A 23,259-nucleotide genomic window follows, 5' to 3' on the forward strand; every position below is an offset into this window, starting at 1 on the left:
AGTTTCACTTTCAGCAATTAGTTACCTGTGGTCAGCTATAGTCTGGAAGCAGATGATCATCTTTCTGATGCATGGTCAGAGGGCTAAAAATAGCCTAAAGCTGGTTCATAATGTTTATGTCATTCCCCTAACTTCATCTCATCATGTAGGCATTTTATCATCTCATTATCATCACCAAAAGGGTGAATACATTGTAAGAAGATATTTTGAGAGAGACCACATTCACATAACTTTTATACAGCATACTGTTATAACCATTGCTTTGTTATTAGTTATTGCTGTTAATCTGTTACGGTGCCTAATTTATAAATTAAACTTGATCACAGGTGTGTATGTACAGCAAAAAACATAGTATATACAGGGTTTGGTACTATGCATGGTTTCAGGCATCCACTGGGGGACTTGGAATATATCCCTTGTGGATAAAAAGGGGCTACTGTAGATTAGAGTGTTCTGAAATAGACCCATACTTATATGGTCAAATGGTTTTTGTTTTTGTTTTTTTTTTTTAACATTTATTTATTTTTGAGACAGAGAGAGACAGAGCATGAACAGGGGAGGAGCAGAGAGGGAGGGAGACACAGAATCTGAAACAGGCTCCAGGCTCTGAGCTGTCAGCACAGAGCCTGACGCAGGGCTCAAACTCACGGACCGTGAGATCGTGACCCGAGCCGAAGTCGGACGCTTAACTGACCAAGCCACCAGGTGCCCCGGTCAAATGGATTTTGATAAGGTACGAAAGCAATTCAAAGGAGAAAATAACAAGTGGTACTGGAACAAGTGCACATCCACATATAAATAAATGCAGCTCAACCCCTACCTTAAGCCATATAAAAAATTAGTCTGAGACAGATCATAAACCCAGACATAAAATCTACAATAGAAAAGCCGATAAAAGAAAACTTAGAGAAGAACACAGACAGACTATCTTTGCTACCTGGGGGAAGGCAGACATTTCTTAAACATAGGAAACAATCATCCAAAAAGAAAAAAACTGGTAAACTGGCATCGCAATTAAAAACTTCTGTCATCAAGACACCATATAGACAAGTCACAGGCTAGGAGAAACTACTCACAAAACATGTCTGACAAAAAGGACTCGTATCCGCAGTATATAAAGAACTCCAAAACTCAATAATAAAAGGACAAACAGTTCAATAAAAAATAGACAAAAGACTGGAACAAACACTTTAGAAGTTAGATGAATGAGCAATAAGTACGTGTAAAATTGCACCAACATCATTAGTCATTAGGGATAATTAAAAGCATAATGAGATACCACTACACAGAATAGCAAAAATTTAAAAAAATGACAACATCAAATGTTGGGGAGGATATGGAGCAAGTGGAACTTTCAGACATCACTGGTGGGAACAAAAAACCATTTCAGAGAAAAGTTTCTGGGTTTCTTAAGTTCTTAAGTTTCTTAAGTTCAACATATACTTGCCCTCTGACCCAGCAATTCTGCTCCTAAGGATTTATCCATGAAAAATTAAACATAAGTCCATAAAAATACTTGTTTGCAAATGGTAACAGCCAGCAATTAATGTATCAGCTAAGAATGTTCACTGTATTAGATTACTGTCTAGAAAGGTCTATTTTAATGGTATCTTAATATCCCTAAAATGTGTCATAAAAAGCTGAAGATTTAAAAAAAACTTTTTTTAAATGTTTATTTATTTTTAAGAGAGACAGAGCACGAGTCAGGGAGGGGCAGAGAGAGGCAGAGAGAGAGAGAGAGAGAGAGAGAGAGAGAGAGACAGACAGACAGACAGACAGAATACGAAACAGGCTCCAGACTCTACACAGAGGCAGATGCGAGGCTCAAACCCACACCATGGGATCCTGACCTGAGCCGAAGTCAGACGTCCAACGGTTGACTGAGCCACCCAGACAACCCAAAAGCTGAAGATTTTTAATGGAGGAAGATTTATGTTATTTGGTATATTAAAACACACAGAAGTAGAGTTAAGTAAAGGATAATAACACCTAGTACTTTAATATGTTGTATTTAAAACAACGCTGGCATAAACTGATATGATTTATGAAATAAATTACCATTTTCTTTCCTTTAAATTAAAATTTTTTTCACTAAAAAAATAGAATTGTTAAAAAAAAAAAAAGGTCATAGAGGCTTTCTTTATTCATGATAGCCTCAAACTGGAAACAACCTAAAATGTTTACCTATAGGACAATGGATTATGGGCAACTATAGTACATTCATACAATGGACTACTACTCAGCAATTAAAATGAAACCCAATTTCCAGTAATCATAACCATGTGGATAAATCTGATAGATATTATGTGAGTAAAACCAGGCACAAAAGAGTGATTTCATTTTTATGAAGTTCTATAACAGGTGAAACTAATCTAAGTTGAAATTATCAGAATAGTGGTCACCTAGGGGCTAGAGCTACTAAGAAGGAAATTTCTAGTCAGAAGGAAATCTATCTTGAAGGGATGTGAGTTACATGAGGTTAACTATTATCAAAAATGTACAATTAAGATTTGTGCCTTTTGAAATATACAAATTTTCCCTTTAAAAAAAAAGAACTCAATTGGGTACAAAGAGGAAAATTCTAGTGATATAAATCTGATTTTCCTTACCTGAAAGGATCAGCCCATAGTAATCCAGTCATAGTTCTACTATTTCCTAACATCTAGACAAAGGCATGCATATAAAGTTGGTATTATATGCCAGGTACTCCTGTTTGATCCTGCAACAAACTGGTAACAGTAAACAAAAATGATCTCAAATCTGTAAACCAAGAATGTAAGACTCCTTTTAGACAACTACAGGAATCTCAATTACCTAGGAAATATCAACTGCCCTCTCCCTGTCATCTTCCAGGGCAGAGAGAGCAGTGCAGACAAGGGGATTTCCAACATACTGAAGCTCACAGTGACAACACACAGCATTGAAATTCTATTTCTAGGCATTTACCTTGAAAAATACTGAGACAGGAGCACCTGGGAAGCTCAGTTGGTTAAGTGTCTGACTCTTGATTTCGGCTCAGGTCACAATCTCACTGTTTGTGAGTTTGAGCCCCATGTCGGGCTCTGTGCTGACAGCACAAAGCCTGCTTGGGGTTCTGTCTCCCTCTCTCTCTGCCCCACCCCCACTTGCTATCTCTCTCTCAAAATAAATAAAAATAAACTTAAAAGAAAAATACTGAGACGTGTAAAAAGAGATGTGTACAAATATGTACAGAGTGTTTTTTGCACTCTAGTTTATTATAGGAAAAAGCCCTCGAAGTAGCCATTTCTAATTTCATTAACAGAGCAATCAAATAAATTATGGCCTGAACTTACTATCAAAATACAGCATTTAAAAGAATGATGATTTATATATACTGTCAGAGAACGATCTCCAAGACAAATTGTTAAATGGAAAAAAAGCCACAACTGCAATATATACAGTATAATTTCATTCCTGTTGCATATCCATAATTAGAGATAACTAATATATATAATTTATAGAATACGTTATACATATATAACATGTATTACATATAAAATATGTATTATATATAATATGTATAATATATAATACATGTCATATATAACATATATTATATATTATGTAAATATATATGTTATATATAACATGTATATGTGTAAGTTATATATGTAAATCATATATATACTATAATGTTATATATATTATATGTAAATACATATAACATATATTACATGTATTATGTACAATATATATGTTATATGTATATTGTATATATATTTTAATCATTTTAAATGTTTATTTTATTTTATTTTGGGGGGAGAGAAAGAGTGAGAGCGGGGGAGGAGCAGAGAGAGAGAGAGAGAGAGAGAGAGAGAGAGAGAGACACAGAATCTGAAGCAGGCTCCAGGCTCTGAGCTGTCAGCACAGAGCTTGATGCGAGGCTCGAACCTGCAAGATGTGAGATCATGACCTGAGCCAAAGTTGGACACTCAAACGACTGAGCCACCCAGGCACCCCTAATATATACATATTTTTTAATGTTTATTTATTTATTTTCAAGAGAGAGCACAAACGGCGGGGGGGGGGGGGGGGCGGGGGAGAGAGACAGAGAGAGACAGAGACAGAGAGAGACAGAATCCGAAGTAGGCTTCAGGCTGAGTTGTCAGCACAGAGCCTGACATGGGGCTCGAACCCACAAACCATGAGATCATGACCTGAGCCAAAGTTGGATGCTCAACCGACTGAGAGCCACCCAGGCGCCCCAGAGGTAACTAAAAGTTTTTAAACTAACACAGCATTGATTTCAATCTCTGGAGTATTCACGTCAAAAAGAAAGTCTTAAAATAGAACTCAGCTTTTTAAAAAGAGATCAAGTTTTCAAGTTTTTTAAAAAACCAAGAAACTAAACAAACTCTTCTTACTAGAAATAAGAGGTTCATTCTTCCACATTAGAGCTTTATATTTCCACACAGAGTATGTTTACCCCTCTGCTTGATGTATTACTCATGGCTCAGTAACTCAACTGAAGACTCAGTGTTTGGTTGAAAATTTTTTTACATATATAAATATAATTCTGCAAGTACTTTATTTATATAGATTACCTCATTTTATCATAACTACTCTGGGAGGAAGGAAAAACAACTCCATAGCCCTAAAAAATCATTGAAGAGACTTCTAATGTTCAGCCACAGAGTTTGCATCTCTTCCAGACACCCTGTTTTGCAGCTGGACAGAGAGGCCTTCTGATTAGTCCTGACTAAAGGGACATGGGCAGGGTGGCTAATCCCGAGCTGGTGCAATTTCTTTGCTGGGCAAGACCCTCTGGCTCTACTCTTCCCTTGCTGTGCTGGACCCTAAAAAGCATGATGCTAAGTTTATGGAGATGTAACATGCTATTAAGCAACTAACCAGAGCAGAACCCTCCACTCACTGCCCTCACTGATCTAAACGGGTCACACAGTCTGAGTAATGTATTTTGGATAGTTAAAGTCTTCAAAAATGTAGGGTTTTTAGTAGTTTTAGCATAACTTCATCTGTCAAGACCAACAAAATCAGAGTTAAAAAAAAAAAGTTAAACCTGAGCAAAACCATTTAATAGTTTACAGTAAAGCATCATAAGGTACTACCTGGAAACATATGCTAAGAATATTCCTGATGGGAGCATTAACTCCCAACCATAACCTTTGGTTATCTATAACATTCACGCAGTAAGTTTTTAAATAGTTAAAAAAAATAAAGTAAAATGTTGTCAGGCCTCCTGCTGACTCACTCAGATGAACATGAAACTCTCAATCTCGGGGTCATGAATTTGAGTCCCATGCCAGGTGTAGAGATTACTTAAATAAATAAAAATCTAATAATAATAAAAAAGTTCTCAATTTAACTATACAAAGAAAACAATGGAATGAAACCTAACTTCTTTACATCTAATAGAAGCGTTAAACTCAAAATTTATACCACACTAAGTATTTCATATTCTACTAACATTTTATTTTTCTTAATGGTTATCAAATGGCAAAACAGAGTTATGATCAAAATCAGCACTAAGATTATTGCCTCTAAGAACAACCATCTCTAGGGGCGCCTGGGTGGCTCAGTCGGTTAAGCGTCCGACTTCAGCTCAGGTCACGATCTCATGGTCCGTGAGTTCGAGCCTCGCGTCGGGCTCTGGACTGATGGCTCGGAGCCTGCTTCCGATTCTGTGTCTCCCTCTCTCTCTGCCCCTCCCCCGTTCATGCTCTGTCTCTCTCTGTCTCAAAAATAAATAAAACGTTAAAAAAAAAAAAAAGAACAACCATCTCTATTTAGAAAGGAATAACAAGTGTTAAAATTTTTTTCTAATGTTTATTTATTTTTGAGAGAGAGTACAAGTGGGAAAGGGGCAGCGAGAGGGGGACTGAGGATCCGAAGCGGCTCTGTCCTGACAGTGGTGAGCCCCAATGTGGGGCTCAAATCCACGAACTGTGAGATTATGACCAGAGCCAGAGTTGGACGCTCAACTGACTGAGCCACCCAGGTGCCCCAACAAGTGTTAAATTTGACTATACTTTTCCTAATAGCTAACTAAGTACAGACAAATATCATAAATATTAGCCTACTGCCTGACAACAGATAGCTTCTTCTGACAAAAATAATTTATGACCTACACAAGTTTAGAAATTATGAACCAGTAACTGCAGAAAAACCAACCTAAATCCCTTCACAAATCCCCTTCCTACGAACCACACATAAAAGACTCCTGAATATCATTTTTTCTAGTTTAAGAAAATCTCTATCCTATACACATAAACCACTTTTATCTCTCAAGGATCTAGTTTAGAAACTCACCTAGAATTCCAATAACTATATTTCATCTTTCCAAGTGATACGCTCCATGTCATTTTACCAGGGCACTGGGTTTTATAGGAATACATGAGACATGGGACTAACAAGGAGCCGTTCATCCGCAGGACCCCAGCATGGCCATTTACTAAGAGTTTACCTTGTGCTAAAAATATTGGAAAGCAATACACAAAGGATCTCATTTACTTTCTCAACAACTGTGGAATTAAAGAATTTGGCTGGCTTTTGTCCTAGTTCCTGGGAGGGAACTCTAAATCCTTAGAATTTCCCCTGTGATAGGAGTATCTTTGTTACTATGCTGCCCCTCCCACCTGATAGTTTATTATACTAATGAATGACACAGAGTGGGGATTGGCTATTCCAGAAAGACAAACCATATGAATGGAGGGTTGGGGCTTTCAGCCACGTAATATCAGCCCTACATCTGGGAAGGGAAGTGGAGCTGGACATTAAGTCCTGTGGGCAATGATTCGGTTAGTCATGCCTACCTGATGAAACTCCAATAAAAATTCTGGACACCAGGGCCTGGGTGAGATTCCCTGGTTGCCAATACTGTTTGTGTACTGTCATGCATTAATGTGCCAGGAAAATAATGTGCCCCTGAGGACAACAGAAGCTTTGCATTCAGAAATCTTGCCTATGTATCTCTTTGGCTGATTCTGATTTGTATCTTTTCGCTGTGATAAAACTTCAGTCTTAAGTACAGCATTTTCCTCAGTTCTAGGAGTTGTTCTAGTGAATTATGCAATCTAAAGTAGTCTGTGGAGACACCCAAAATTTGCAGCCAGCTGATCAGAATTGAGGGTGTCCCTGAGAATCTCTAAACTTGCAGTTGTATCTTGGATAGTCTTGTTGTGAAGGACAGAGCCTTTAACCCGGAGTGTGGCCAACTTCAGGTAACAGCAAAGTTTAGAAAGAGCTGTTAAGAGTGTGGTCCAAATTTAGGCCCTATAGGGCCCTTTATAGATTAAATTTTTCTCTCCCACCCCAGGCTACTTATCTGTCTATATGCAGGTCACCAGACGCTGCTTTCTTTCTTCCACAGTTCAGATAACTGGCCAATCTGCCTCCTCTTTCTGGTTGCCACATTCTAGCCGGTACTTTCTGGTTTCTTCTCCCTATAAGGCTAGCTAGAAGACAGATTTTCCAAACTTTCCCAACACACACCCATTGTAGTTTCTGTTGTTTGTCCCTCATATTGATTCTCTTCCTCAAACTAGCACATCATCTCCTTTTCATTTCGTCTCCAGTTTTTACTGCTGGTCTGAAAAGAGAAATAAATGTATCCATCCTTTGACCTAGAAATTTTACTTTTAGGAATGTATCCTGTGGATCTACATCTATATATACACAAAGACATACAAAGATATTCAGTGCAGTATTATTTATAATACTAGAAACAACCGAAACGTCTACTAATAGAAGGCTAGTAAGTAAAGGATAGGATATTCATTCAATAATAATCAGCCATTAAAAACATAAGTGAGCACGTTCTCTCTCTATATAATATTATATAACAATTTTAAGGACAAATTTTAAATAAGATAAGGTGGAAACAGTTTATGTCATATTCTAGCGTTTACTGAATAATATATAAATGCTTTGCATCGGGAAGAATACACAGAAACTACTAGCAGTGATCACTTCTGGATAAGAAAACGGGGAAATGGGGCGCCTGGGTGGCGCAGTCGGTTAAGCGTCCGACTTCAGCCAGGTCACGATCTCGCGGTCCGTGAGTTCGAGCCCCGCGTCAGGCTCTGGGCTGATGGCTGGGAGCCCGGAGCCTGTGTCCGATTCTGTGTCTCCCTCTCTCTCTGCCCCTCCCCCGTTCATGCTCTGTCTCTCTCTGTCCCAAAAATAAATAAAAAATGTTGAAAAAAAAAATTAAAAAAAAAAAAAAGAAAACGGGGAAATTAAGGGATGGAGAAGGAAGGTTATTTTTCACGGCATACACTTTTGTACCTTTGGAAAGATACAGCCAAATGTATGTTTTGTGTCTATTATTACAAAAATTTTTTTCTAATGTTTATTTATTTATTTTGAGAGAAAAAGAGAGAGCAAGCAGGGGAGGGGCAGAGAGAGGGGGAGACACAATCCCAAGCAAGCTCTGCACCATCAGCACAGAGCCCGATGCTGGGCTAGAACTCACACACTGCAAGACCATGAACTGAGCTGAAATCAAGAGTCGGATGCTTAAATTCATTTCACTACAGTGTGACGGTTTAGGTTAATCTATTCATCCCAGTTCTGGATATTCTAACTGTATAGTTAGAGGATATATATGATCAATGAAAAGGAAGGCACCATCAGTAGGAGAACACCTCATGTTGTGAGGAGAAAATTTGTACTTTGTTGACATCTAAAGAGAGTCAAGGGTATAGTAAGGGTATATTAAGGACAGAAACACAAAGAACAGCCTCAGCTATTGCTTTTTAGAAATTGACTTCAGGGCGCCTGGGTGGCTCAGCCAATTAAGTGTCCTACTTCTTGTGGGTTTGAGACCCACGTCAGGCTCTGTGCTGACAGCTCAGAGCCTAGAGCCTGGAGCCTGCTTCGGATTCTGTGTCTCCCTTTCTCTCTACCTGTCCCCTATTCGCACTCTGTCTCTGTCTCTGTCTCTCTCTCTCTCTCTCTCAAAAACAAATAAACATTTAAAAAAAAAAAAAAAGACAGTAAGATACTTCTTACTTGATCTTCTGTTAATGGAAGATCCAGAACTCTTGACAATTTAATGAAGGCCTCCATATAAAGCATTCAAACCTGTACCTAACCTCTTCTCCTCTGGATGGACCCACACAGACATATATGAAATTCCTGGGACTAACAAAATTCCTGAATACTGTGCCTATGGTTAGAAGATTAAATGAGATGGCAATAAATTCATAAGAGAGATCAATGTGTTGTGTACATGTAGCACCAGCTGCCCTATTAATTAATTGGCTGGGTATAACTGAATATTTGAAGTTAAAAATCTCGAGTGGGAAGGATTTTTTGTACAGAATCACGAATAACATCTCCCAAAGTAGCTGGCTTACGATAAACAGGATATTGCCACTGGACAGGTATGGAAATGGGCAAAAATTAGAAATACTCAAGCAATTTAACTCACATAGGAATAGCAAATTAATACCTTTAAAACTGTCCTCCGTACTTTGAACAACGTAATAGACATTTCCTCAACAAGTATTTGCTGAGCATCTAATACGCATGAGACTTTTGTAAGTGCCAAACATCTCTCATCAGGAAAGAGTACCTTACAGACTAGTCTAACCAAGGATAATGAGGGAGTAAAGGATTCAGGCCAAGTTCACAATACTGTCACCAAAAGCTCTGTCTCCAGCCCAAATATTTTTATTTACTATTCTTTGCCGTACTTTGTAGTACAGAAGACAGTACTGGAATGTAACTTGATTTTCTGCTTAGGAAACAAGAGCCTTACTGGGTAATTACTACTACTGCTAGTAGTAGTTCCCAGATTTCTGAGTTTCAGGGGCCAGGAGAATGACCACAAAAAGGGCTGGGTTTTTTTTTTTTTTCCTAAAAATATGAAAAAGCAAAACTACCTGGTTTATGACTGCAGGTTAAGTCACTTAACCACTCTGAGCCTCAGTTTCCTCAGGGATATTATCTCAGAAGTTTATGGAAGGATTAAACGTAACTTTACATGAAGTACTTGGCATTAAATCTGGCACCTAGAAGGTGTTCAACAAACATAAGCAACTTTCTCTGTTAAAATACATATTGGGACTTTCACTTCCGGTTGTAACAGAACCAGACTCCTACTGTACACAAGCACAAAACCATATGAATACATGAGGATCTCCCACTCAGGGTGTGAATTCCCACCTGTGGCACAGTGAGCTAGAATCTAAGTGTTGCAGGAAGGTCCCACTGAGCTGAGACTAGATCAATGTTTGGAGCAGATAAAACAGATAGCAGCCTTGAGTCAGGGTACCAGAGAGGCAATATGTGCAGATCAAGTAACCAGGAAGGGACAGAAGTGTATGTGGGGGTCACCTGTGGATGAGTTCTTGGCTAAGGGCTGGGCTGCACATGCAGAGTTTATTTACCAGACTTGTCTCCAAGTTTACCAGAGAATGGCCACTATGGAATCAAAAGTGGCACAGAGATACTTGAGGTCCAGTAAGCAGTGCTAGAGGACTGTGGAGTTTCAGTCAAGAGAGACACCCAGCTGATTTAGCACAAGGGCCATGACCATGCATCTTTTTTTTTTTTTTTAGTTTATTTATTTTGAGAGAGAGAGCATGCATGCACGAGAGAGGGGGAAGGGCAGAGAAAGAGGGGGAGAGGTTCTGAACTGTTAGTGCAGAGCCCGATGCAGGGGCTCAAACTCACAGAACTGTGAGATCATTACCTGTGCCAAAATCAAGAGTCAGATGCTTAACCAACTGAGCCCCCATGACCATGCATCTTAAAGTAAGACTTCTTCTTTTAGATCTGCCCTAACAAGGGTGGGGGAAGGCCACCATAGCCCAGAATAGCATATGAAGCCCAAATGGGGGAAGGAGGGCGATTATGCAGAGCTGGATGGCAATGGCCACAGCAGCAAAAGAATGGTTGCACAGAAGGAAGTGATCAAATAAGTAAATATATTTAGGATAATGAGAAGCAGATTCATCAGAGAAGTTACAAATATGCAAAGGGAGAAAACGAGAGAAGCCTGTGGTATTGGATTGGAACTGGAGAGATTATTGTAAATGCCTGGTTTTCAATATTTCTTTCAGTATGTTATCTGTAGACAGATATAAAATATAGATCCACTGAGAGGGCCTGGAATTAGTGACATACCAATAGCAACAAGCACACCTAGTATCTTATTTCTTAACACTAATCTCTACTAAAATGGAACCAGGCTCCTTAGAGAAATGATTAATTTCAGGTCTAGAGCAGAGGAAAGTCCAAGACGTGCCCTAAACATCTCTGATGGAACAAGGAATTGTTCAAAGAATGATGAGGACATGAAAATAACAAAGCCTGAAGGGACTCCCAAGAGTCAAAGCTAGAACTATTCGAGCACAGGAATAATGGGCCTCCATGAATACATACTGACATAAACAAATGAATAAATTGAATGTGTGATAGGGAACAGGATATTTAATAGCTTAGAGTACCTCCCCACAAAATACTTATTGATTATAAAGAGTAAAAGAGTAACTTCACAGTAGAGAAGTCTTGTAGACATCACCTTAATCAAGTGATCAAAACTAACATCACCATCTATCAAACAAATCAAAATCACATACCACTTGGTAAGGTATAATGAAAACATGTGAGTTCTATGATATTCCTGTGAAAGATGCAACCTGAGTCCAATCATAAAGTGAATCAGATAGACCAAACGGGCAGACATTTAAAAAATAACTGGCTGGTAATCTTCAAAAGTATCAAGATCATGGAAAAAAAAACCTGAGAAAACATTCCAGACTGAAAATGAAAAGATACAACATTCAAATACAAGTGTTGGAACTGGATCCCTTTGCTACAAAAGGACATTACTGGAACAAGTGTATCTCAGTTTCCTCATCTGTACATCATGAAGTAGATTTATTGTTTCCAATATCAATAGAGAACTCAAAGAAGTTTTTATAAAGACAAACAAAAAACTAGAACAGTATTTCAAAATATAAAAAGATCTCCATTGGTATTCTGACCATGCTTATAAAGACAACCATAGACAGCTACAGTCCTTAACCAAAATTGAATTCATTAGATTTTAAGGAAAAAGTGTTAAGGAAAAAAATGTTACATAATGCCTCTACAAACTGTACAATCACACAATGCAATATTTAATCTAGCAATATCAGCTGATATGGACAGAAGTCAAGATTTTGTTAAACAGAGAAAGGAAAATTTAGCCCAGTATATATAACACATATTCCCTTTTGTATGTGTGGTTGCATATATGTGTAAGATAGCCATATATATGGGCCTGCATATGCAGAGGAAATTTCTGGAAGGATACATAGGAAACTGTTGACAACGACTAGTTCTGTGAAATAGGAATAGATGGTCTTAAAGGAAATAGGACACTTTCCTCTCCATCTTCTACTTGTACACTCAGTTCTCAACAAGAAATAACAAAAAAAAAAAAGGTAAAGTTATCCTTGGCAAGTAAGTACATAGAGCACCCAGATAATGGTTTCTAACTACCATTCCTACCTTAAATGAAACTCCTGGTAGAAATGGCTGATTCTACATGTGGATCGGAGTTAAGTACAAAGTGAGCTGTGGACATCTTGTGCCAGAAAGCAAAGAAGCACTCAAAAACTAAGGCAGCAATGTGCAAAGGACGATGCTAGTGTGATAGGGATCCAACTGGCCAAATGTGAGATACCTTGAACATTAGTAAGAGACACCGGAACTAAAGAAACTAACAAGAAAAGCAAAGAAATTATTATTACAAGAGCCAGGGCAGCAGTTAATTACAGGGGAGGGAGAAAGCACACAGTGGTTTGCTGGAATGCTGATGATGTTCTATTTCTTGACCTGGAAAATAATTACATGAATATCTGTTTCATTATTAGTTAAGAGACCATACATATTTGTTGTGTCCACTTCTTAGTATGTATGTATTTCCCTAATTTAAAAACAAAAACATAAGGTTTCAGGGGAAAAAAGGTAAAAACAGGCTTTTAGAAAGAAAATTACACTATGTTACCTGCAAGAGTATGTAGGTTCTCCTACTTTAAAAACACGACCACAAAGATGAGAAGGTTTGTTTGCTTGCTCAAGTTTTGGAAATCCAAACGCAGGATCTTCACCACAAAGGTACCATTCCATTGGTCCCAACAAAAGATGCTGTGCCAGCATGTCTTCCTTCTGTGGATAAGGGTTGGGACCCCTGCAGTAGATTTTGGGTACATAGTGGGCTAAATGCTGGTACACTTCTCTAGTGAGGTCAGTTGCTTGCAGCCATTTCTTTAAAAAAGAAAAAAGAAAAAGTAGGCTTACACAATGTCAAACTGCTCATTTGAATAAACCCACTCTCTATTCTTTTAGGCACAAAAATAAGGATAAAAAGAGTCCTATAAATTATTTCATTGGCGTCACTCATAACTGTATACTCTTTCCAAAAAGGGCAAAATTCATTAGAACTTGATAAAAATGCCAAGTATTTCAGAATTCTACTTAGAGTAAAATGATCCCCTCTCCTCAAAATGACTCTTACAGCAATCTTCTGTAGGCAGTTCACATGCAAATGACCACCACAGATCATCATGACACTAGCCAATGAGCCCATCTGACTTCCTTTCTACTGCTTTGCTCAAATGATATACTGATTGTCTTCTGAATTCTCTTGTCAGTTTGCTGATAGGAAGAGTATGCAGTGAACATGAATAGCCAATATGCCACTTACACTTCTCATTGATTAATAAACCAGTCTCATGAGTATCAGTCTACCAGAAGAGGCTTTGTTCTATCAGTTATGCCTTCTTTCCCTGATCAAACTCTCTATAAGCCCTTTTCCCTTCGCTCTCCCTGATGGAAACAAACAAAAGCCACTTTTCTGTTCTAAACTTTTAGGTCCAACTACCTGAATAATTATACTTAGATATCTAACAGATACTGTGATATCATGATTTATAGTAAGAAATATATATTTGGTCTTCTTCCCATTCCTGGCACAGAGCTCCTAAAATTTCTGAAATTTCCTAAGTGGTAAGTGATATAAAGATGAAAGGAGTATCTTTTATTATTCATAACAATCTCCTTTCAACCAAGCTAGAGCTGAGGTTAATGAAGTGACTTTTGGAAAACCCCTAAAGATGGACAGCTGGTTACCAGAGGGAACGAAACATGTGATAAGGTTGGAAATGACAGCTTCCACCCCGAAACGTGGGGAGGTGAGAGGGGCTGGAAGATGCACTAATCATTAATGGCCAATGATTTAATCAATTGCACTTATGTAATGAAGCCCCCATAACAAAGTGTCTATATGTCGGGGTTCAAAGAGCTTCCGGGTTGGTGAGCACTCGTAAGTACTGGTGCATTCAGAGACAGCATGGTAGCTCCGTTCCCCTTCCCACATACCTTGCTCTGCGCATCTCCTCCATCTGCTATTCCTAAGCTACAGAATTTTACAATAAGCCAGTAATCTAGTAAATAAACCATTTCCCTGAGTTCTGTGAGCCTTCTAGCAAATTATTGAACTTGAAGGCAGGGTCACGGTAACCCTCGATTTGTAGCCAAGTCAGACAGAAGTTCTGGGCAACCTGAGGACCCACTGCTTGTGACTGGCAGCTTAAGTAGTGGGGGGCAGTGTTGTGGGACTGAGCCCTTAACCTGTGGGATCTGATGCTAACTCCAGGTGCATAGTGTCAGAAGTGAATTGAATTGTAGGACACCCACTTGGTGTCTGTAGAGAATTAGGGAATTGCTAGGTATGGGGGGAAAACTCACATTTGGTGGCCAGAAGTATTGGTAAGCGTAGAGAGAAACAGAAGAAACAGCTACTCCTGATTCAAACACCAACTCACTATGTCTAAAACTGAACTCATGATCTCCACTACCTTTCTCAAAAACCGGCATTTTCCCCACTTCCCTATTTTACATACCAGCATCTACCTAAGTATCCACACCAGGAAAACCTGAAAATCTTCCTTCTTCCTCAACCCGACATCCAATTAATCATGTCTTGTCTACTAGGCTTCCTAAATAATCTGATGAATCCATCTCATTTCTTTATCTATCCATCTCCATAGGCACTACCTCTGCTACTCTATCCCAAAACCCCCCACTCCCATCTTTCACCATTATTAATGCAAGAAGGTCCTAACTGGTCATTTCCACTAAGCTTGCCCTTGTACAGTCCATTTTCCAGCCTCCCTACCAGCATGATTCTTGCAAAATGTCAATGAGATCATGTCATTCAGCTTCCCCTTGTATTTAGCATCCAGTCAATTCCCTCAACGTGGTTTATAAGGTCCTTTGTCTTGTATCATACTTGTTTCCTCCTCCTGACTTGTACTGCTTCTCTCTCTGCTTTTCAGGCTACTTTCTACTCATTCTTCAGTTCTCAGTTTATGTTTCACTTTCTCTAAGATGCCTTTCTCAGCCCATTCCTCACTCCCTCTGCCTTTCCCACTTCCCCTGGGTCTAACACATAACCTGGCTGCAGTGGGCATTTAGTAAAATCTGTTACCTGAATGACTATAAATATGTTTATACTACTTACTGTCCTATAACATTGACACTGCAGAAAGATGTTCTACGTAGCTTTAATGAAAGCAGAGATAAACTAGATCCAGGCCTGCAGTCTCTAAAAACCAAACCAAATAAGCCCTAGATAAGGCATCCTTCAAACTACCTCCTTTCTTTTCCCTTTGTGTTTCCTTACATCTTAAGTCTTTCCCCTATATTGTCATTTATCCCTGCCAATTCTGCAATGTTTCTTTGTCCCCCATGTTGCTTTGTGTAATTGCAACTTATTCTGGCTCTCAACCAGGTAGGCATTTAAAATCAGAATACATGAAAGCACTCACTTCTACAAAAATGCAGTTAACTGAACTGCTAACTCATAGGTCCAATGTTTACTTATGGATTACAACTAAAGTTCATGTACATCCTTGTTAAGAGTTTACATTCTAGTAAGGTCTAACACCATAAGACAACAGTATAAGGTCTTCGTTTTAACTATTACTTGTACAATCTTTACCCACTCCCTTCCCTCTAAAAATAACTACATATAGATAAATATACATGAGGACATATATATTAACTTTCTAATCAACCTCATATTTTCATGTGTACTAAAAATGTAAAAACTTTGTTAGTTAAGGGATTAAATTGAAGCTTGTAACAGAACACAGTGGAAAAACTTTTCACCCCTAAACTGAAACTATCTTTTCCAAATGTTACCAACTTAGTTGTGTTTGCTTTATGCAACTAAGAGACTAAATTACTCTTAAAACAACAGCGCAGGATTAAGGATTCTCTCTGTTTAGAGAAGTAACTTGAAATCAAAGTTACACACACACACACACACACACACACACACACGTCCTTAATTATAAAAAGGGCTAGTTAAAAAAAACAGTAGTCGGGGCGCCTGGGTGGCGCAGTCAGTTAAGCGTCTGACTTCAGCCAGGTCACGATCTCACGGTCCGTGAGTTTGAGCCCCGCGTCAGGCTCTGGGCTGATGGCTCGGAGCCTGGAGCCTGTTTCCGATTCTGTGTCTCCCTCTCTCTCTGACCCTCCCCCGTTCATGCTCTGTCTCTCTCTGTCCCCAAAAAAAAAAAAAAAAAAAAAAAGAGTGCAACTCTAAAAAAAAAAAAACAAAACAGTAGTCAATAGTAAAAGGCAAAGAGGCATCAACCAACAAGCAAACTTGAATCTAATTCTTTGAGCTAAAAAAACATTTTTTTTTGGCCATATCTAAGGGTAAATGTCTAGTTTTTCACCCATTATCAGAAACCCTATTTCAAAACATGAATGAAGATAATCCATTTGTCCTAAGAAATTTACTGTTTATGGATAAAAAATTAAGCTTTATGATTCAAAGAATTTACTCCTATGATCCTAGGAAGTTATGTTTCAGGCAATTTTAATTTACAATACATTTAAAGCTTTTATTTTAACAACAATTTTTGTTTTTCTTATGTTTTATGTTCCAATTTTTCTTTTTTTTTTTTTTTTACATTTTTTTTTTAACGTTTATTCATTTTTGAGAGACGGAGAGAGAGCACAAGCAGAGCAGGGGCAGAGAGAGAGGGAGACACAAAATCTGAAGCAAACTCCAGGTTCAGAGCTGTCAGCACAGAGCCCCACGCGAAGCTCAAACTCACAGACCACGAGATCATGACCTAAGCCAAAGTTGGACGCTTAACCGACTGAGCCACCCAGGAGTCCCTATGTTCCTATTTTTCTTGAAGCCACTTTTGCAGGATTTTAATCCAGGGAGAATAAAAGGTGATACTTTCTAAAAGAAATTATGTGCTCTGTGGCCCCAACAACACTGATAGGTCAAATCTGTTCATAGATTTCTTCCTCCCTCCCTTCCTTCCTTTCTTCGGCTCCATGCCCAATGTGGGGCTTGAACTCATGACCCCTCAGATTGAGAGCTGCATGCTCTATCAAATGGGCCAGCCAGGCACCCCTCTATTTATAGAGTTCTTGAACAAAAAATTCAGAAACTAATATCAGCTACCGATTAAGAAAAAAATCAGCAAATTTTATAGACTATGCTATTTTATATATTATAATATTATGTATGCTATTACATATTTATCAATATATAATACCATAATATTTAATACAGTATATATAACATAATATACATTACTGTATATAATTTGTACTGATATTATATTACAAATTATTAGTAGAGCATTTCATCCTAAATACAGTTTATAATATATTATTATAAATTATTAAGAAGATTTGCATATCTGGCTCAAGAAAAGCAGGCATATGCTCCAAATTTAAAACCACCTAACAGATTTGGGATCTATTATAAGCATTTTTAACTTCATTAAATTTAAACACTTAATATATAAAACAAGAGAATCACATAAGAATTCTATACCAGAAATATTCAATTAGTGACTGGCAACAATATAGATTGAAAAAAAAATTATGAAAAACTGAACAGGAGGAAAAAATTTTTTGGCTGCCTTCCACAATAATGGCTCACATGTATCTCAGAAGAATGAAATCAACAGCTTTTCTTATTAGCTCTAACTAACATAAGCTAACTGTAACTGTTTCCTCATCATGACCAACTATTGAGATTTGTAATTTGACTGCATGTTAATTTGTCCTTCAAGACACTGTGGCTGTCAAACCAGTGTGCACAACAAATAAGCACCTATCTTATTAGAAGTCATCCATAAAGGAAGTGAAGAAACTGTCAACTCACTCCACTAAAGTAAACATGTTACGACAACGGACAATGACAACGTTTCCAGGAGCTTTCCTTTTTTGAATGCTAAATTTAAGCCTTGGGATAAAGAGCAAGTGTAATAAACACAAAAATGAAAGACTCCCTAGAGGTTAGCCTTTTATTACAGCATCTGATTATTATTCTAGTGCCCAATTCAAATTGTATCCTTTATGGGTTGTAGGGGGATGGGCTAAATGGGTATGGGGCATTAAGGAATCTACTCCTGAAATCATTGTTGCACTATATGCTAACTTGGATGTAAATTAAAAAGTTAATTAATTAATTGAAAAACGTTTTTAAAAATTTTTTTTAAAAATTGTATCCTTTAACCATATCTGATTTTGTTTTCAAACAAGGATGATCAACATGTAAGTTAATTATAAAACAACAGTCTCATTAGTACCAAAATGAAGTTTTCAAGACTCTGTTAAGAAAAATCTTAAACGAATCTTATAATTAGAGTTCTAGAAATGAAGTAAAAGCACTCACAAATCAAATACAGAAACTCAATAAAAGAGAAAAAAAATCTAATTTAAAAATAGTTAAAAGGTCTGAATTGACACTTCCAAAGATGTACAGATGGCCAATAAGCTCATGAAAAGATATTCAGCACCTACAGTCATGAAGGAAATACAAATCAAAACTGCAATGAGATAGCACTTCACACTCAACAGATATTGGAGAAATTCACTGGAACGCTCACATACTGCTGGTGAAAACATAAAATGATGCAGTCATTTTGGAAAACAGTTCCCCAAAACATTAAGCATAGAATTACCATAGACCCCAGCAATTACATGCCTGGGTATATGCTCAAAAAAAACCAAAAACCAAAACCAAAACCAAAAAAACAAAAACAAAAAACAAAAAAAAGAAACGGATGTCCCCACAAAAATGCACACAAATGTTCACAGCAACACGATTCATAATATCCAAAAAATGGAAACAACCCAAATGTCATCAACCGATGATAAATAAAATATGGTATATCCATACAATGGAATATCATTTGGCAATAAAACAAAATGGTGTGTTGATACATACTACAACAAGGACACACCTTGACAACATTTGCTAAGTGAAAGAAACTAGTCAAAAAGACAACATAGTGTTATTATTCCATTCATATGAAATTTCCAGACTAGGCAAATCTATGGAGACAGAAAATAGGTAAGTAATTGTCTAGAGTTCAGGAGTTTAGGGGAAAACGGGAAGTGACTGCTAATAGGTATAGGATTTTTTGGGGGGTGATGAGAATGTTCTAAAATTATGGTGATACTCAACTCTATGAATATACTAAAAACCACTGAATTGAATTTACATATGTAAATTATATACAAAACTGTCAAAATTTTAAAGCAAAAAATATCCAATATAGACATAAAACTCTACATAAAACTTCTATAATGAGAAGGTCTATTCTACTTGGGGAAAAACAATATATATACTTCTTAAGTCACAATCACCCAATGGAGCACATTATAATAATATCCATGGAGCAAAAAATGTAGATAGATTAGACATGCTAGAAAAATCAAAACTTGTGGAATCAATTCTACCAAGAAAAAGAAAACTGAGAAGAGAGGACTACTTTAATATCCTAAGCTTACAATTATCGAAAAGAGCACATAACTGCTTTTGTGAGGCAAGCTTGTTAGGATACATACCTTCCTCCTCATAATAGGAATGTAAAAAGCAGTATGTAAATAAAGTGTGGGAAAGATGACACTAAGCTTATTAAGCTATTTTAAATGGATGTGATCCCAGAAATTATCAGTAACAAAGGTCTAAAGGCTGAAATAACCGCTCTGTTTACCCTCTCTAAAATTTGCTTTTAATCTGAGAAAGCTTTTTTAATTCATTTTAATTTGTGATGAAGGGCTGTGCTATAGACCAAGCTGAAAGAATAGTTTTAAGTGTTATGTGGTTTTAACAAATACAGACCCCTCACAAAGTAAGGCCAGATTATATAGCTGGAAGAATCTTGTATTTTAATATTAGTTTAAAAATTTTTGATTTTATAATTAAAAAAATTTTTTTGAATGTTTTTATTTATTTTTGAGACACAGAGAGACAGAGCATGAGCAGGGGAGGGGAAGAGAGAGGAGGAGACACAGAATCTGAAGCAGGGTCCAGGCTCTGAGCTGAGCACAGAGCCCGATGCGGGGCTCGAACTACAGACTGTGAGATCATGACCTGAGCTGAAGTCAGATGTCCAACCGACTGAGCCACCCAGGTGCCCCTTAATTTTATAATTTTAATTTTAATATCCTAGTAGTCTTCTTTTGGGAATTTTGTTGGCCTTTAGACCAAAAACTTTTTCATCTTATTGTTCAGAAAGCCATTTAAAAGTAAACAGAGCAAATGTAAAATGTAGCTCAGACTGGGATTGTCACAAACTCAAATTAAGTCCAAATTAATAAATTTCAATTGCTTTTCCCTTAATTTCTCCCACTATATCTGCTTGAGAATTTCACTACACAGGAATTATTACATTGGTCTCTAGTACCAGTTTTAGAACTGGTTTCCACAACAAGTTGGAGAAACTCCAATCACTTGACAGCTTTCAGGGCTGGAGAAACGCAATCACTTGCACTTTCAGAGCTGGAAAAATCTGGCACACAGCCTGTATCTCGGAGCCAAGCCACACAAAATTCAGTGGGAATAAAACAACAACAACAACAACAACAACAACAACAACAAAACTTTGAGGCAGACAACAAATGTAATGTCAATATGGATACTGACATGACGACATTGGGAATAGCTGTCACCTTGACTATTTTACTGCTTCCTTGTAACACTGTTCTCTTTGATAAATGAAAGGCAGATGGGGGCGGAAAATCCTTGGGTTGTTGCAATATTAAACAGAAAGTAAATGAAAACAGAGCTAAACAAGTTGACTTAAAAAAAAATTCAACAGTCATCATTCAACAATGTATCACTTTAAACTTTTCACCTCTACTCCTGTCATTGACTTCCACTCTTGACAATTCACACACAGTAACCCCTCACCACCAGCAGCTGCACGGTGCCCCACTAAAATTTTGCTCATAAAGATTATTAACATGTGTTCAAAGGTCACCCCCTCCCTAAAATCAGAGGCCTGAGAAGTGAGGCCTAGGTTGTTTTGGTCCATTCATAATCATCCTGGACAGTCTGTTCTAATGAGTGCTCCCTGTCCTTCTTGAGGAAAGATGCCATCAAGTTTATTAAAGTAATCATTTTACAACTCTGCAACTTACACGAGCATATTCCTATGACGCTTTCATTACAGTACGGGGTTTGAACGGTTTACGTTTGGGGGTTAACTGCTCCCCACTGTGCAGTGACCAAACCTCACATTATTAGTTTCTATTTGTTGAAAGTTACTCTCTCAAAGTTATATAACATTTATTTTCCATCCAACTATGCCCAACTCCTAGAAAAATTATTTTTTTTAATCTCCCAGCCTCCACCACTGCTTTCTCACACTCAGTAACATGCCCAGACGCTACTTTCCGCACATTTACCAACGATGTGGACTGACCAAACCTGGGCAAAAACGCACTGACGGGGGGGGGGGGGGGGAGGGGGGGCGGTTACAGGGAAAACAGTGTCGTTTGCATCCTTTGGTGCCTAAGGGTAGTCCCAGAAACAAAGTGAGGAACCGGTTAGGGTAGCATGTTCTGGTGGAGGAGGCAACGCTCCACTAACCTGAGGAAAAGGAATTAGGCAGATAAAGCAGGGCGATTACACCCCCAAATCAGGAAGCGTCTTCCTCTCCCCTCTGCCAAGAGCTGGCATAAAGGGCAAAGGCCCCTGTCCTGGGGACTTCTTGGGAGTGGAGGGGTAAGGAGGAATAATGGAAAGGCAGTCGGTTCTCCCAGGCAAAAAGGGAATGTAAAGGCGGCGAGCGAACAGAGCGGTTCTGCGGGCTATTTGAGGATAAAGAAGGAGGGAGAGGGGCAGGCTCGGTGGCCTCCCCGGACCATTGCCCACACGGCGAGGCTAGAGAGCCCCGCGAGGTCGTTACCCCAAGTCAGAGCTGGGCTGCTCCGAGATTTCCAGGAGTCAGTTCCTGCCCCCGGGCGCGGCCTGCGAGGGCCGGACGTCCCCGCCCGGTCCCGGCACTCACCCCTGCGGTCTCCTCAGCCGAACATTCCAGCAAACTCCGGTCGATGGCCTGCACCTCGGGCTCCAGCTCCGACGCCATCTTCCCTCCTCTTCCTCCCCAGAGCTGACGCCGCTACCGCCGCCCCGAGGGCCGCGGCCTCGCCACAGCCCCGGCTGCAGAGACTGCCACCCGTGTCCCAGGTAGTCGGTCCGGAGTCGTCCAAGCGGCCGCGGGTGAGGAAGAAGAATAGTGGTGTGAGGTGAGCTGGACAGGAGGGAAGACGGCCTCCTGCGCTCCCTCCCGGGCTCGGCGCCCAAGAGTCAAGTCACTGCCTCGTCCCTGCCCGGGAGAAGGACACAGAAAACCCAGGACCTGGCACTCTCGCTCGCTTCTACCGCGTCCGGCACCGGGAAAGGAGCAATAACACCCAAGAGAGGAAGCAGAGCAGTCTGGGAACTGTAGTCCCTCTTGACCGGACTGGGAATCAGGTGGAACCCTTCTAGCGTGCCCCCCGAAGGCATTGTGGGAGTTGTAGTCCATCTTCTAACGAGAGCGTGGGCAAATGGCAGATAAGCAGGTGGGGCTTTCCTGTACAACTAGAATCCTGGGAAGAGACTAGCGGAAAGAAGCTCCCACCTGGGAAGAGGCAGAAGAGCACGTCATTGTGGGAACTGTAGTTTTATTCCCCCCAACTCCGTTTGTTCATGTTTGTATCCCCAGATCCTAGAACGGTGCCTGGCACGTGGTAGATGCTCAAGTACTTTTCAAAGCCTAGCATATGGTAGGCCGACAGATGGTCGCGAAAGAACGAAAGAATTACGTTTTATTCCTATAGTTCTATGACCCTGCCATTCATCGTGCCTTCATCTTTTAGACTGTAACCGAGATGGACATTACCCAGATGTTTTGAGATTTTAAAATATATGTAAGTATTGTTAAAGAAAACGTTTACAAG

General features: G+C 39.0%; 1 protein-coding gene across 11 annotated transcripts in view; it reads right to left on the minus strand.

Moving 5' to 3' along the window:
• The window catches only part of UBR2 (ubiquitin protein ligase E3 component n-recognin 2), a 123,854-nt gene extending 101,137 nt beyond the window's left edge, over positions 1 to 22,717 (minus strand). For 2 of the 11 annotated variants that reach the window (XM_049653247.1, XM_049653245.1), the window contains exons 1-2: positions 22,326 to 22,716; positions 12,986 to 13,245 (exon numbers count right to left, since the gene is read on the minus strand). In XM_049653247.1, the coding sequence (XP_049509204.1) occupies positions 12,986 to 13,245; positions 22,326 to 22,403 (338 nt within the window). In that variant the 5' untranslated portion in view covers positions 22,404 to 22,716. Of the gene's footprint in view, positions 1 to 12,985; positions 13,246 to 22,325 lie in introns of those variants that run through there. The other 9 variants (XM_049653253.1, XM_049653254.1, XM_049653246.1 and 6 more) reach the window with 8 other exon arrangements.
• Between the last annotated feature and the right edge of the window lie 542 nt (positions 22,718 to 23,259).

This window comes from Panthera uncia, assembly GCF_023721935.1.
Source record: "Panthera uncia isolate 11264 chromosome B2 unlocalized genomic scaffold, Puncia_PCG_1.0 HiC_scaffold_24, whole genome shotgun sequence".
Classification (NCBI taxonomy): Eukaryota; Metazoa; Chordata; class Mammalia; order Carnivora; family Felidae; genus Panthera; species Panthera uncia.